At 39.9% G+C, this 15,491-nt stretch overlaps 2 protein-coding genes across 4 annotated transcripts in view; one reads left to right on the forward strand and one right to left on the reverse strand.

Moving 5' to 3' along the window:
• On the reverse strand, window positions 1-6,778 carry serinc1 (serine incorporator 1). The gene is made up of 10 exons (XM_026998127.3): window positions 6,623-6,778; window positions 5,255-5,416; window positions 3,148-3,341; window positions 2,868-2,947; window positions 2,563-2,700; window positions 2,098-2,267; window positions 1,827-1,917; window positions 1,590-1,731; window positions 1,256-1,480; window positions 1-994 (listed from the first exon to the last, which is right to left on the reverse strand). Exons 1-10 carry the CDS (start codon window positions 6,659-6,661, stop codon window positions 856-858), a joined length of 1,380 nt encoding a protein of 459 aa, XP_026853928.2. The 5' UTR covers window positions 6,662-6,778; the 3' UTR covers window positions 1-855.
• Window positions 5,357-15,491, forward strand: part of pkib (protein kinase (cAMP-dependent, catalytic) inhibitor beta) — a 26,013-nt gene continuing 15,878 nt past the window's right edge. The window contains exons 1-2 of one of the 3 annotated variants that reach the window (XM_026998148.3): window positions 5,357-5,451; window positions 9,911-10,089. The gene's annotated coding sequence lies outside the window, so the exon portion shown is untranslated. Of the gene's footprint in view, window positions 5,452-9,910; window positions 10,090-13,802; window positions 14,077-15,491 lie in introns of those variants that run through there. The other 2 variants (XM_026998157.3, XM_026998138.3) reach the window with 2 other exon arrangements.

Consider the following 15,491-nt stretch of genomic DNA (forward strand, 5'->3'; position numbering starts at 1 on the left):
CACAGGGTTTTAAACCTTTAATGATTAAGACAAGTTACAAAGCTTTTGTTTTAAGCACAAAATAAAATTAACAGCCATAACTAGACTAATGTCAGCCGACAGATCACACGTCTACATGGTTTTCACAGAAGGATCAGTGCAAAAATTCACACACAAACAAAACGCACCTGTGCAAGTTGCAAAAGAGTAGTTAGGACTAAAACATCAGTAAAGGCCTGACTTTGTAAAGCATACACAAAACTGGCAACATAAGCAGCAATACTAAACACTAAGGAAAGGAAACTCCATGATGTTACTGAAACAGCATATCTAATGAGCAATAGGGTTTTATAGCTCATACCCTAAATGTCATATTTCAGTGAAAATAAATAAAACAGCACAGCAAAATCCAATGTTTTTGTTAGCAGTGAAACTTCATACTGAAGCAGCAATACTGAATTCTGACATGCTACAGGAAATTAGTCTCATGACTTAGGCGCTTCAATAATGTGCACTGTTGCTATATCTCCACAAACCACATCGCAAACAACAAAATGGACAAGTTCACGCATAACTTTTCATACACTTTTTTTTAAGGAAAAACAGTACTCCCCCCCCTCTCCTCTTTCTGTGGGATGTATATGCAAATAATCCCATCAGGTGGAATTAATGACCCAAGCCAGGCCCATTTCTTTTACCTTAACATTTCACCACACAAATATTGCTAGACCACATGCAATAGTTCAAACAAAATGAAGGGCTAACCATAGGGAATGCTCAGGTATTTACAATTCTGACAGAACTTGCCCATCCTATACAAATGCATATTCACAATACAGACGAGCAAGATACGCTCGGTGCCCTCCTCCAGCTGGCTCAGTCGAAGTCACGGTTGGTGAGGACCAGAGGAGCCACCAGGGTCCACACATACAGAGACACACAAATCCAGCTGGATGAGATCTTCACCCAGACAGACGGCCATTTGCTGGTCATCACTTCATAGTTAGAGTCGGGGCTGAAAGGACAGAAAAAGCACAGATGAAACGAACCAGAGCTGATGTGAACCTCTGTGAAGATCAATGTCGCAAATGAATGCCGCTGGCTAATTAAACTCTGTGGCAGCAGGAAATTTAAAAGCTGAGTACAAGTCAGAGTTAAGGAAACAAATTGCAGCTCATCTATATTCTCCCAATGCTCCTCCAATTTTTTTGTACAGATCCAAAAACGGATCCGAGCACTTTCATTACTATATGGCACTGAGTAATTCGAGACATACCTGTACCAGTTGGTCAATGTCATCATGATGTAAAGAGAGGCCAAGAAGAGCATAAAGTGGAAGAAGGAGTAGCTGTATGTCACACCGTCCTTCTCATTGTCGATGGCACGGTTTGTACCGTCTCCTTCATCAAAGTTTTCAGGGGCAGGGCCGTCCTCGATCAGAGCAGACTCATCACTGGTCAAGGTGAGCTTGTTGACTTGGGTGTTGCTGGAGTTGCGAATGCTGAAAAAAAAAAAAAAAAAAAAAAGGCCAATAAACAAAACAGCCCTTCACATTATGACAAAGCAGATCCTGCCTTCCATAGGGGGAAGAAATTTAAAAACAAACTCACCTAGAGTACAAAACACACATCAGGAACAGGATCAATCCCACAATGCCCTGGGCATCCCACCACTGGACCACATGCTCTTTGCCAGCTGGGCTGGTGCTGTTCAGGCCAATAATCCCCAGCAGGCTCGGGTTGCATTTGCGGTCTGTAAATTTAAAAAAGTCACATCTATTCAGCATATTCTTTTTAAACATAAGCTGGCAGGGGTTTTCCTACAGAGAAATAATGCAGAAGGCCCACCAGGCTCGTTGGTCATGGCAGACCAGGTCAGATACATGGTGTAGAGGGTAACAACTGAGGACTGTAGAAGGCCAGATCTGGGCTGAGACTCCTGGATGAAGAGAAAAAAAAAATCTATTAAAAATGTGACAAATAACGTACCACAGTTTGTGTGTTGTATCAGAAAATATTCTGTTTCCAAGGCTAAACAGCAGCACTAGCTGCTAGCACAATGCACAGAAGTACCTAGATCATACAACTAAGTATTGTGCTTTCCATCTGCACTCATTACCTGAATTTTTGGCAAGATGGACATGACTGAGGCCCCCACACACAGCAGCATGTTGATGCTGATGAAGGCCTTGTTCTCTGTACAGCCATCAGAGTGGGTGTAGTAAACGTAGAACATCACCAGCGACACCAAGGACAGGATGTAGTTAACAGTCGTGGCAGAAAGAAGAGCTATGGAGAACAGGAAGTAGAAATGGGTCATTGTGAGCATAAACATGCAATGCCTTTGTTTTTTTAAGTGCCATCGACAGCTACTAGAGTCTTTTTCTTCTGCTACTTGACCTTCCCACAGCTCGACGTGAAACCCGTGCTCTTAAAAACACTGAGCTTTTAAACAATGGGCACACCAGCCAAAATGGCGATCTTTGCTGAGGAGCATGCCGCTGCGGTGTCCACTATGATGGACACCAATAGCAATATGAACCCCTCCTGCCAGTGCACAAATAGAGCCTAGTCTCATGCCTACCTGCATACCAGCAGCGAAAGTTCCCCTCCTCCATCTTCTCCACCCAGGACTCATTCCAGGAGTGAGCAAAGTCAATGAGAAGCACCAGCTGAATCAGGATGAAGCAGAAAGCGCCGGCCATCCCAACGTAGAACCACACTGGAGGAGAAAATCCAAGAGGAGACCTGCTTACTTTCCTGGGACATCAGGAGCTAGAAGGCTACCTTATCTGCATGCTCTCAGACTCTTAGTATGCATTCTACAACATAGTTATGACTAGATTTAATGCATTTGACAAGTGATATATTAATTGACCAAATTATTACCAGTTGTAAAGGGGCCCTCAGGAATGAAGAATGCTCCAACTGTAATAGCAGTGGCAGCAGCAAACTTGAAAAACCAAAACCTTCAGAAAAGTAGAAACATTTAAATCACAATAAATCATATAAATCACCTCTACAAATATTTACATACATTTTTTTGTCAAAATTAACTTGTGAAAAGAACCACTAATACAAATTACTTATGTCATGCTACATACGCTTATAGCCAACCTATAGATACAAAATAATTATAAGGCAAATGCCCCCATGCCCCACTATGTACCCGTTATGCACAGTTGCTCGAGGGTCCTGGCTGCTCTTGACCTTGATCATAAGGAGGGAGAAAAGCAGAAAGAACATGGCCATGCCGAAGCACACACGGTACACCGCCTTATAGCCCACAAGCACGTCACAGTTCACATGACCTTCAATGCCTGGGATAGAGGAACCCATTCCTCCTTCACAAAAGCCTGGAATCTGCAGGGAAACAACAAACAACAATGCTAGGAATGCTTAGGTCCTTAACACAGATTAGAAATGTCCTTGACACTAACAAAGCAAAGATTAACATAACGTGCCAGGGTATAAGGGCCTTTTCTAGGAAAGTACTACACTATTTTTAATGGACTTCTTGTTCAGCTTTCACATTTTACTAATATGATGATCTGGTTGGCTGGTTTGATGTGACCTGCCTAAACATACTTGATATTGCTTCTGTCAAAACCTGCAGTAAATGTTACCCTATGGGTGATGTTCTGGAAGAGAATGTACACAGGTGGAACATAACTGGAAACAGACATAGCTCCATGTACAATGAAGGATGTGTTGGTTTTGTTAAATAAGAGAACTAGGGATGTAAGTGCTGTCTATTTTATTCATTTAATTACAGAGAATACATATAATCCAAGGTTTTTGCTTCAGACCATTGACTTGTAAATGGAACAAAGACAAACTCTCCTACAAATAACATTAAATTTAAGGTTTTAGAAATTGATTGTTAATATATGACAATAGAGCAAATAGTGCACCTCCCTTTTTTTACAAAGAGGTTTCATTTCCAAGCTCTGACCCTAGCCTCCTAGATCCTTTTAATGAAATTATCAAAGGCCTAATGAATTTAAAGTGACAGTTGTTAAAGTAGCACTGTTTTAAAGTGGCAGTTGTTCAGTCTACTCAAGAAATCTGGTCTGGACTCAACTAGAATTTTAGACCTTTGTTTATTGTCTAAATTCCTGGAGAAAGTGTTCTCTATCCAACTTGTTCAGAAACTTGAGGCATACAATACAGTTGAAAAGTTTCAATCCGGCTCCATATAACAGAGACCGCTCTGCTGGAAATTTTTAATGGATCTCTTAATGGTCCACCATGAATTTACTTGTGGAGTCACACAGGGTTCTATTCTTAGTCCTGTTTTATTCTGTTTATTTTACAGCTTGGGGAGTTAATTCAACATTTACATTTTTCTTTTCAGTTTTAAGGAGATGACAGTTATGACTGTGATGCATAATGATTTCAGTATATTATCCAATCCACTAGACTGAATTACAGCTATAAAAACTGGTTATCTAGTAACTTTTTTAAAGTTAAATGAGGAAAAGAAGTCCTGATTATTGGTCCCAATGATTTTTCAAGAGATGTGCTGGCAGGTCTTAGTCCACTCTGACCAAGAGTTAATCCCTCTCTAAAAATATTTGGCCATTATTTTTGACCCTAAATTTCTCATTGCTTATAAACTCATTGAATCATGTTTTTTTTTCCAACTGAGAAATATAATAAGATAATACAAAGCGCGTGTTTGTGTCATCTAATAATTTTTAACTGTCTTAGTCAAGGGGTGTTGAGTAAGATCCAGCTGATTCAAAACTCAGCTGCTGATATCACTGTGACCAGGCACTGCAAACACATTAGCCAAAGACTGGCCTCACTTCACTGGCTACCAGTGAGGTATAAGATTCATTTTAAATTACTGGTTCTTATTTATCAGGCACTGTAAGGGGAAGCTCCAGAATATATTTGTGAATGATTAGTGCCTTAGGTTGGTGGGTGACGATTGAGGTTCTCAAATCAAGGGATCTTGGCAGTACTGAGGACAAAATTGAAGTGGAAGGCTGACTGTGCCATTGCTGCTCAGCCCCCTACTATTTGGAATAATCTGCCCCTTGCTTTAGACTTTTCTCTATTTAAAAAAACAAACAAAAAAAAAAAACAGCTCAAAAACCCACTTGAATGTCTTTCAAGGGTGATCATTAACAGTAGTTTGTTTGCTGTGGATGTGTTCTATGTATGTTTTCTCTTGGAGTGTTACACTCATCTTAGAAAAGTACAATAAAACAAATTGATTGATTTATAAACTGAATGTATGGATTGAAAAGGTCAGTACTGCTGGGTACCTTTTTCAGCTGCCCTTCCATGCCTGGCATTAACATGATGCAGGCAATGGCTACTCCCAGAAGCAAGAAGAAAGCATAGATCAGCCGCGTGACCGTTGAGTTGTTTCCACTGGGGCAGCATCTGCACAGCAGACAAGGAGCACTGCCGCAAAGGCAGGGGATCTATAGAGGGAGACATTTCGAGATTTCGTTTCACAGTGAGTGTTCGCGCATCGATTACACGATTGTAAACAAATACCTACTTCCGCCTCCACGCATTCAATCAATCAACACATAAAGCTGTCGCTTTTAATAAACATCTTACGTGCCAGTCACTCCACAGCATGGACCAAATAACTCAACGAACGACAATTTGCCCGGTGATTTCTGTCGAAATGTTTAAGGGAATGTTCTCCCTAAAGCATCCACGGACGTAGGGATATCTTAAAAATCCTAACAGGATTTACACCGCTAATAATCGCGGATGAAATGAGCGATTTTGGTGCATTCTGCATTCTATATCTGTTATAACCTAGCTAGCCAATTTACGACTAAAGCAACAAAAATCGCTCAACAGATCCGACTAATTTGTGCGATACATAACTGGTTTTCGTCTAAATTAATTTTTGCTAAAGTTAGCCAATGCTCTACTTATGTGGCAATTAGCTCTATTTATGTGGCTGTGCCGCTTGACATCAAATCTGTGTTTTGATCCCTGCTGTGACGCAACACCTCAGAATCAGGCCAGCTAGCTAACCTAACCTAGCTAAGAGGGCTTAGCCAGACAGCTACCCGCGGCGCACTCACAATAAATCAGGCTAGCGGACGAAGCTGTCACCCCTAAAAGCCGTATAAAGCTAACTTATGTTAGGTAAATGTAGCGTCAGCTAGCAGGTAAAAAGAAACGAGACTAGGTTGTCTCGCTTACGTCATACCAAAGTCGCCTCTGAAAAGATTAGCCAACCAATTGTTTGTTAGATAGCTAGCGCTCCCTAACGAACGACACTGTTGCTAGGAGAATAACGGAACGAGCTAACGCTAGCTAGGCCAGGGGATCCTCCCAGAAAGCTGACTAAGGGGTAGAAGGATTAACATATATGGCACAATTTATTAGAAATTGAAAAAAATATAATGTAATTTAAATGTAATATGGATTCTTTGATTGGAATTGTTGATTTAGAACTATACACAGGCTTTCTAAACAAGAGACACGATAAACAAGACACCATTTCGTGCTGCGGCTGTTAGCATGACACTAACGCTAGTTAGTTAGCTAGCTTGCCAACTATTTTAACCATCGTTTGTTTTGTCAGTGAAATACGGCTGTTTTGTTTATTCTTCCCTATTTCATGGACCTCAATTATACCACATACAAAAACGTAAACGTACCCAGCTCGCCATAGAACAAAGTCCAAGAACGGCCCCCATCTTTGCGCTGCGGGATCAAACCTGTGTCTGAAAAAATCGGAAGATGGATGCAGTGTTCTGAGAATGTTTACAAAGCGGTGCGCTGTTCGAGAAGCCAAACGCATTAGAATATGAGTTATTTCAAAATACTAGTACAAATCACGTCACCCTTTCTGTTTATTGCACTAACTCCTGAAGTAAGAATATAAATGTTCTAGATTGGACAACTATTAGAAAAGATGAATTTGTTGATATGTAAATGAAAAGAATATAAAACTATAGAAATATGATTTCTACAAATAAAATATTTCAGTGGAAATATGTTTGGCCAAGACACTAACAGAAAAAGTACTTTATATAAAGTTGAACATTAATTCATATAAATACTTCACAAAACTACTTCATGAACGCTGTAACAGAAATGGGTTTCAAATCAGAAATGTATCACACTGGCTTACTTTTAAAAGTGTTGCTAAATATGTCTCGCTGTACATGACGTATTTATGATAACATTTGAGTTTAAAAGAACCAACAAATAGAACCAAAATTATATATGTTTTTTTTATTTCCAAAAATGTAAGGCATTTCATTTCTACATATGTTTTAACACATATTTTCTTCTGGTGCATTAGACCTCAGTAAGTATGTTAATTAAGATGCAGAAGTGTAGACGGTGTGAGTGCGCTTAAAAATTAAATGATACGCAAAGCTTGTGCAAGCAAGAAAAAAAAAAATACCCGCGTTCAGCATTACATTTGCCGTTGTGTAATCCCTCTGTTTTACCACATATCAAACCAGAGAGGACGAGCAGATGAAAAATAAGGTGTCTCCCTGGTTCCAATACAGCGTGTATCGTTATTTTTGCTTGCATCTGAGGCTTCAGGAATATGCAAGATGGCAGTAGCACACAGCTGCCACTTCAGGTTCGAAACATATGGTGCTTTGTTACTTGTACTTGCAGTTTACATACTGTGCATACAGATGTTTTTTCATTGTCATTGGAGACTTCCTATATAAATGTAAAATCAGTGCTTCCTACAGTCTACCAGTACATTGATTTTGCAATGTGTGGAGTAAATAACACTTTACCTTATTTACACCAGCAGCCATAGCGCATACAAAGCAGCACCGTGCCCTTTACCTCTGCTGACTGGACCATAATTCTGTTACGCTAATTTCAGCAAAGTGACCACAGCTCAAACACGCTATATCAGTTCTGAAACAGGTGGGGACCTGGTTTGAGGGGACCATGTCAATGCTTTGGGATTACTTTGAGCACACAAATAATTGTACATATAAACACGATGAGATGTAAAAAATATCCTATGCCAATCTATTAGTGCTTCACATAAGCCACTGCTTACTCTCTCTCTCTGGTTTTGTTAAATAAGAGAATTAGGGATTTAAGGGCTGCCTATTGTAATCATTTATTACAGAGAATAAGTATAATCAAATGTTTTGGTTTCACAGCATTGACTCCCTTGTAAATAGACCAAGGCAAACTCTCCAACTCATAACATTACATCTGAAAAGTTTTAGAAATTTTTTGTTAAGATCTTTGACATTAGAGCAAATATTGCACCTCCCATTTTATATGAAGAGGTTTCACTTCCTAGCTATGACCCTAGACTCCTGGATCATTTTAATGAAATGGACCTAATAGAGGTACTGCAATTGGCAAAAACATTTTTTACTAGAAAAAATAAAGTGGCAGTCTGGCAATCCATTAGAGCTTCACAGAAGGCCCTGCTTACTATCTTCATTCCAGCACATCACAAGTTCTTCTCAGGGGTTGTCAGGTAGGCACCTTCCTTTGGTGTTTAATTGAATTAAGCCCACAACACCTCCAGAAGGCTCAACAGCGAGGTCTGACGTTTCTGCACTACCCCCCTCTAAGCTCACTTTTAAACCAAGCTGCACCTCTTTAAACGCAAACACAAACTGGCCTGGTGACTAAGGTTGTACCCAGCCCCACTGATGTTCACGCATGCTCAGCGCCACCAGTTCCATATGGGCTTTACACACTAAGCCACTAGCACACACAACCCGTAAAATCCATGTTGACCTTCGCAGGGACTAAGGCCATATCCAGTCCCTCTGCCATGGTTAATGTGTACTCAGTGCTGTCAGTTCCACATGGATTTTAACTATTAAATTAGCATGCATTCTACAGCATCACAGATTTATTCTGGCCTCCACAGTGTCTAAAGCATTCTTAATGCATGCTCATTGTCACCAGTTCCATTAGGATCTACCATATTACACAATGACACAACAACCTCAGCCTTTCCACTTTATGGTGAATTACCCCAACTAGTCTGTGCTCTCCTTATCCACAACTACCGGCTAAGTGCACAAGCAATGTTGCACAAGCAATGCACAAGCAATGATGTGGCAAAATGATTTGGCTACAAATTCCCTAACACCTCTCTCTACCAGCTTGCCACCCGCATTCTCTCGCCTCAGCCACCAAGTATGTGTACTTCAGCTCTTTTAGAAGCTTCATCCACTGCATCTTCAAATTGAATTGATAATTCTAAAAATAAACTATCCATTTAACTTTCAGAGTACAAAACCATGTCCGGCCACAGCATGGTTAACGCGATACACTTTGGTCTACTAGTAATTTCCAGTCTTGCACTTCACCCCATCTACCAATAATTATAGCCTTCACTCACTCTCTAACACATCGCCCTCTCACAAAATCTTAATCTCTTCATTACTAATACCGCTAGGCAGCATGTCAACCTCTAGGCACTTACTATCAAATAAACACACTAATTTGATAATTATTTGACTGTGTCTCCACGTATATTGACCCTGCAACAAATTATCCTTACATGCTGATAAAATATGCTTCAGTGTGCCAACCCCCGCACATGATTTACACTTAAGGTCTTAACCTACCTATTGTCCAAGCTTTCATGGAGTTGCAAGAACCTCGTAAGATGCTCCAAGCAAAAACTTAATGCAAATCACATCAATTGCTCACAGCTCTTGCCAGGTCATTTACCTGTTCTCTACACTTTCCCATCAAACCAGGTTTAGAAAGCCTGCTACATATAAGGGTTGTACTGATTTAGCATACTACACAGTTTCTGTAACTAACTGCTTACATCAACAATTGATAGATGATGTGACTTCCTCTAAAATCATCACTAACCAGAAGTCTTGAATGATGGCAGAGATTTGTGGCCTGTGTGACTAGGAGGAAGGTTCCCTTCAGATTAATTCAATTCAATTTGATGTATCTATTGCTTTTTTCAACAGACATTGTCTAAAAGAAGTTTTACAAGAACCAGGTCTAGATCCCTAATGAGGAAACCAATGGCAACAGTGGCAACGATAAACTCTATCAGGCCTAAAGAAGAAACTGTCACAAAATGGATGGAGGCAAGATACAAAAGCAGGGAGGTTTATTGAACAGATCAAGGTCGACAAAGTCCAAGGTAAGATCACAGTGAACAGGATTATAAAGGCAAATGCAAACAGCTGGTAAACAGAACAACAGATCTAAGATGGCTTACAGGGAAATGCAGGATAAGGAAAAAATGTAGGGATCAAAAACCAGAGAATCAGAATAACAAAGCAAAGAACAATAACCAGAGGCGTCAACACTGGGGACACCTGCTGAGAATCCAGTTATATAGCATCAGTGAAGTCCTTTTAAATGGGCTGTAACACACTGCAGGTATGTTAGACAGGGACCCAAAAGTGGCTGAATAGTAAGCTGGTGAGCTGGAACATGGAAGGCGCTGTCAGAGGTGGAGTCATGGGGCTGATTAAAACCTTTGGAGGACCGATCTCAAAAGGGAAACCTATGTTCCTTTGGGCAATACAGAATAGCACCTCTCATACCAAGGATCACATCACAAGGGAGTCCGTATCACAGCATGAACTTGTCCCAGGCTATCAAAGAGGCAAAACGTAACTATGCACAAAGAATCCACCAATGTTTTCTTGACAACAAAGATACATGGCGTATGTGGCGGGGCATTCAGCCCACCACTGACTCCAAAGTGTTGTCACATGCATCTGATGGAGATTGCTCACTCTCAAACCCACTCAATACCATCGCTGCATGATCTGAAGTGTAGAGCAACAAGCCTGCAAGGTAGACCACCCCACCTCCCACAGACCAAATATGTTGTCTGAATGCAGAAGGTGTCAGGAAAACTCAGTATAGTTAACCCCTGCAACACTGGGGTTCCTGAAAGCTTCAAAATGACTGCTATGATCCCTGTGCCAAAGAAGTTATCTATGTCATGCCCCAGTGACTATCAGCCTATTATTCATAAACACCAATCATTATGAAGTGCATCTAGTTTAATCATGAAAAACATAAAGAGAAATCTCCCCATTTCCTTCCACACTGGACTTCCTGACTTTGAGACCTCAGCCTGTCAGGACTGACAAAACAATCCTGTGTGATTAGTCCTTGCTGTGTTCATTGATGACTCATGCACAAGTACAAATCACAGTAGTGGGCCTTATCAGCAACATTGATGAGTCAGCATACAGGGATGAGGTTGAGCAACTTGTAGACTGGTCCTGACACAATAATTTAGAAAAATGCCTCTATCCATCCTCCCCACCTTTTACAAAGGGACAATAGAGAGTGTCCTGATCTTAAATCTTAAATTTTTGTACAGGAATTGCAACACAAAACCATACAGTCGAGATCATCATCTCTACCCGCCATCAACAATACCTACCAAAAGAACTGGACTATGCTTCTTTCCATCATCACCAAGATCATCACCACTCATTCTATTACCCATCTTAAATGAGCAAGCACCTTACTTGCGCATTATTGCACCTGCACTTTAAATTAGGACATTTAGGACACTTAACCCCATTCTGATGCTGCTACTGCTGTCCCTCCACAGTCTATTTTTGATTAACAGTGTATAGTTTTTATAGTTTGCAGACAATGGTCAGACCTAATTTAAAACTGCACAGCTATCTTCAAACTATTTTGCCTCTTCCTTACATGACAAATAACCCAGCCACTAAACGTGCATGATGTTGTCCTGACAATTCAGAGTGCTCTGTCTGGTATGTCTGTGACAGCCGCTGTCCCATCTATCTAATACCTTCTATATTTATCGTGATTTTTTTTCTCCCTCTTTCTGCAATCCTCTCACACTATTGTGGATTTGTACTTATGTAGTCCGGTATATTGTGCTACTGTATTGTTGCTTTTAGGTGTCACATATGTATTAAAAATTGTTAGCATGTTATATTCTGCATAATATCGCTTGCTTGTACAGGTCCATCCATGATATAAAAGCTCCTAAAGGCAACCTTGAAATGTAGAGGTTGATATAGTGCTCACCTCTCCAAGGAAACCACAAAGTGTGGCAATGAATACCGATAGTACTGCTTTTTTTTTCCTTAGAAGAGGAAGGTGAACACTGCCCTGCAGTCCAGATCCAATCCGTTATCCGCTACCTTGCAGAACACAGCAATCTAAGAGGGCTGTTTTTTTGTTACCTCACACCACTGCATTACTAAGAGAGAGGATGTTGTCCAAATGGTATAGCATCCCATAAGCAAGAGAAGAAGAAAAAACACTGAAGAAACGTCTGTCCTAAGAGGAAATAATTATGGTCAATCTCAAAAGGTTACGCACACAAGTGCATTTTTGGATAATTTCCCAGAGTTCATCAACAATCCTCTAAGAGATTTTATCTCTAAATGGACATTGCACATTATTGCATGATTATCAGTATTTGACATGGCTTTACATACTTATAATAGTGTTATGGTTTGAGTCATAGAAATGAAAGATGATCAAGGCAGGTCTAACTGCTGTATGACTGAGTGGCATTGACGTGTGGGTATGTCAAGCCTCCATCCTCCTGTCTTGCTCCAGCATTCCATTTTTCCAGCCCACTGAACAGTGGCACTGCCTTCGTACCCACCTCTTTGTTATCATGATATCAGAATGAAATTTTGAGGTAACAGCATTAATGATCTGGTCAGGCTTAACTGATCTCTAGTTGTGTCTATTGTATTCAGTTAAACCAATGCACAAAACATGTGCAAGCAGATCTCCTTTAAAGTCCATTATGGTTTTCAACAACATCTTCAATAGTATTGTTTAAAGAAGAGGCATTGCTTGAAGCTAGATAATCATAATTTTATGGTTGGATATTAAATATATAAAGCAGTATAATTCTCTTATGATTAAATAATTATCAAATAATTATCACATTAGAGACATAAGTAATTATTCTAATAAATTCCCTTAAAATAAAATAAAATTGACAAAAGGATAAGCAAATGGTTGAATAGAAATAGTGCTAATTAAATGAGCTCCTTAGATGGCCCTGTAGATTCTGGTAGTATTAAAAATAGGCACATTTGACAGCATTAAGCCCAAAAGCATTAAGCGAGTAAGTAGTCTAATTTTCTGCTGTTATGAAAGTGAGTCTATTGAGCGACTAAAGGAATGTTGTGCTCCTGCATTTAGTTGACGGTATTACCAAAACCCAGACATTGTTATACTCAGAGGATGTGGTTTACTTTCTGAATGCATTAAGTAGAAAAATCTACAGCAAGGAATCAAAACAAAGGTAGGATTATGCAAAGCTGTTAAACACACACACACACACACACACACACACACACACACACACACATACACACACAGTCCTGCATGTGCTCACGACTGGAATAGGCAAAACACCTGACATTCAGTGCTATTATCTAGGCAAATCTATGTAAACTTACCTGCTTGCTGCAATGCCCTTGACTCCAGGGCTGCTTCTTCTCAGCTGTCACATTGCCACATTTTAACACTCACAGTTTTACCTTAAAGTTGAATATTCTCTGGGACCACTAGAAGAAATGTTCTGTTACCAAATAAGATGTCCTAGAGCAAGGCAGCAGGGCAAATGTAGTGTATTAGCTTTGGACACAAGCCATGTTTCTCACTGCCTCTTTGACCTAGGGAACACTATAGAGTAAAGCCACCTTGTACATCACCACCTGCTAAAATAATACCTTTTAAATGCTGTTCCCAAACCGACCAACCAACAATCAAATATATGAATGAATGAATGAATGAATGAATGAATGAATGAATGAATGAATGAATGAATGAATGAATGAAGTGCCATCTTGTTTTACTCTTACTCCTTCTCCGAGTAACTGCTCTTGATACATTTCAATTCGAGTCCCTACCAAATCGAAGATGGTACAGTAGACCCCAGCGCTCAGTCCGCTGCGCGTTCCAGTTTCCAGCGACCATGCATGTGTGATGTCACTGCCGCGGGGTAGTTGTGCTCGCGTTGGATTTTAGTGTCAGAGCGACAGAGAATCGACGAAGATGGTCTCAGTATAAAGGAGTTCTCTCTGTGGCTAGCCAGTGTTTCTCCTGAGTCGGAGAGGAGGCTACAAAGCATTCTGACAACGGCATCGTATACTCAGTAAGTGAAATATATGCTTTTGACATGATGCCGCACAGTTGTGCCAGAAGCATGTTTAGAGCCGCATATACGCTTTGAAGTTCGTCAGTATTGAATTCCGCCGGTTATTGTTGTCGTATCTTATCGTCTTTGCTGTCCATTTCAAACTATCAATTTAAAACGTAATAACACTGCCGTGAATGGATATATACCAACCAACCACGTGGTTACAATTAGTTTATTACAGCTATACGGATTAGGATACTGACAGTGTGCTATCCTGTTTCTCCCAAGCAACATCCCATTGTTCCGATCCGTACGTCTACCAATCCACTTCTGACTCAATCCTACATGATATGGATTACACCGTCAAGCAAGAATAGCCTTTAATCTCTAAACTGAGCATAAATATTTGAGAGCTTTTTGGTTTAAGGGATAAATTGTTATTTTTAACCTTTCTGGGGAAAGATAAAATGATAAAACGTGTTCGTGCACTACGTTAAAATGTGCGCTAATGCACGTAATAGCCGAAATGCTGCTGAAACAAGACGTTTTACCTTAACTGTAAATTGAAGTTGTGTGCTTAATGTATAGTCTAGAATTTTTTTATGACAGAAAATCAAACAGTTGATCATTTCAATAACTTTAGAAGCATTTGGGATTTGTCTGTATTCCAGTGTAAATGCATTGTTTTGACTTTAGTGGTATATGCTTGTTGTGGGATTACTTCACAAACTAGACTTTTGAAAGGATGTCTTCATGGACACAGCACATGTGACAAAAAATAAAGAAGACTCCCTGCTTCCTGCTCAGCATTAGGACACATAGCCTGTAGCCTCATAGCCTCTGAATGTCAGACAGTGCCAATCAACACGCATCCCTGCATAGCCATGTTTTGATAATGTACTTCAGCTTCCCTGTGGGAGCAGCAGTATTGGTACATAATAATACTGGTAACATAAATGTAATGTGATGGCTCAATCTTTTTAGCCCCCTACCCACCATACACACACACACACACACACACACACACACACACACACACACACACACACACACACACAAAGCCCTCTGTGTGTAAAGATTTTGCTCAAATAAGATTAAACAGGCTTTATTATATATTGTAAAATTATTTTGTCATCCAGTACATCCTAACTGCTGGATTTGTCAACATTTGTCATTATTTGCAAATTGGAGTTAAATGGAGGAAAGCCTTCGATAATTGTATTGTATCTAGATATCTCAATGAACAGAGATAATTAACATGTTATCCTTTAACATCCTTTAATATAAACAGGATAATTACCATAGCAGAGGATTTACAATTTGTTGACAAAAATCACAGAAAAATGTAATTCTGCCATTGCCTTTTGTTGACCTGCATATTACTTAAATCATGATTTCTTAGGGGGACATTGGGTAGCCACAAAAACAAC

The sequence above is a fragment of the Electrophorus electricus genome, chromosome 7 (assembly GCF_041902795.1).
Source record: "Electrophorus electricus isolate QZ-2024a chromosome 7, ASM4190279v1, whole genome shotgun sequence".
Classification (NCBI taxonomy): Eukaryota; Metazoa; Chordata; class Actinopteri; order Gymnotiformes; family Gymnotidae; genus Electrophorus; species Electrophorus electricus.

Coding starts and splice junctions, on each gene's coding strand:
- serinc1 (XM_026998127.3), bottom strand. CDS start 6,661: ATGGGGGCCGTTCTTGGACTTTGTTCTATGGCGAGCTGG. Junction 2,268..2,562: donor CTTTCGCTGCTGGTATGCAG/GTAGGCATGAGA, acceptor TGTTCTCCATAG/CTCTTCTTTCTGCCACGACT. Junction 1,732..1,826: donor TGCCATGACCAACGAGCCTG/GTGGGCCTTCTG, acceptor TTAAATTTACAG/ACCGCAAATGCAACCCGAGC.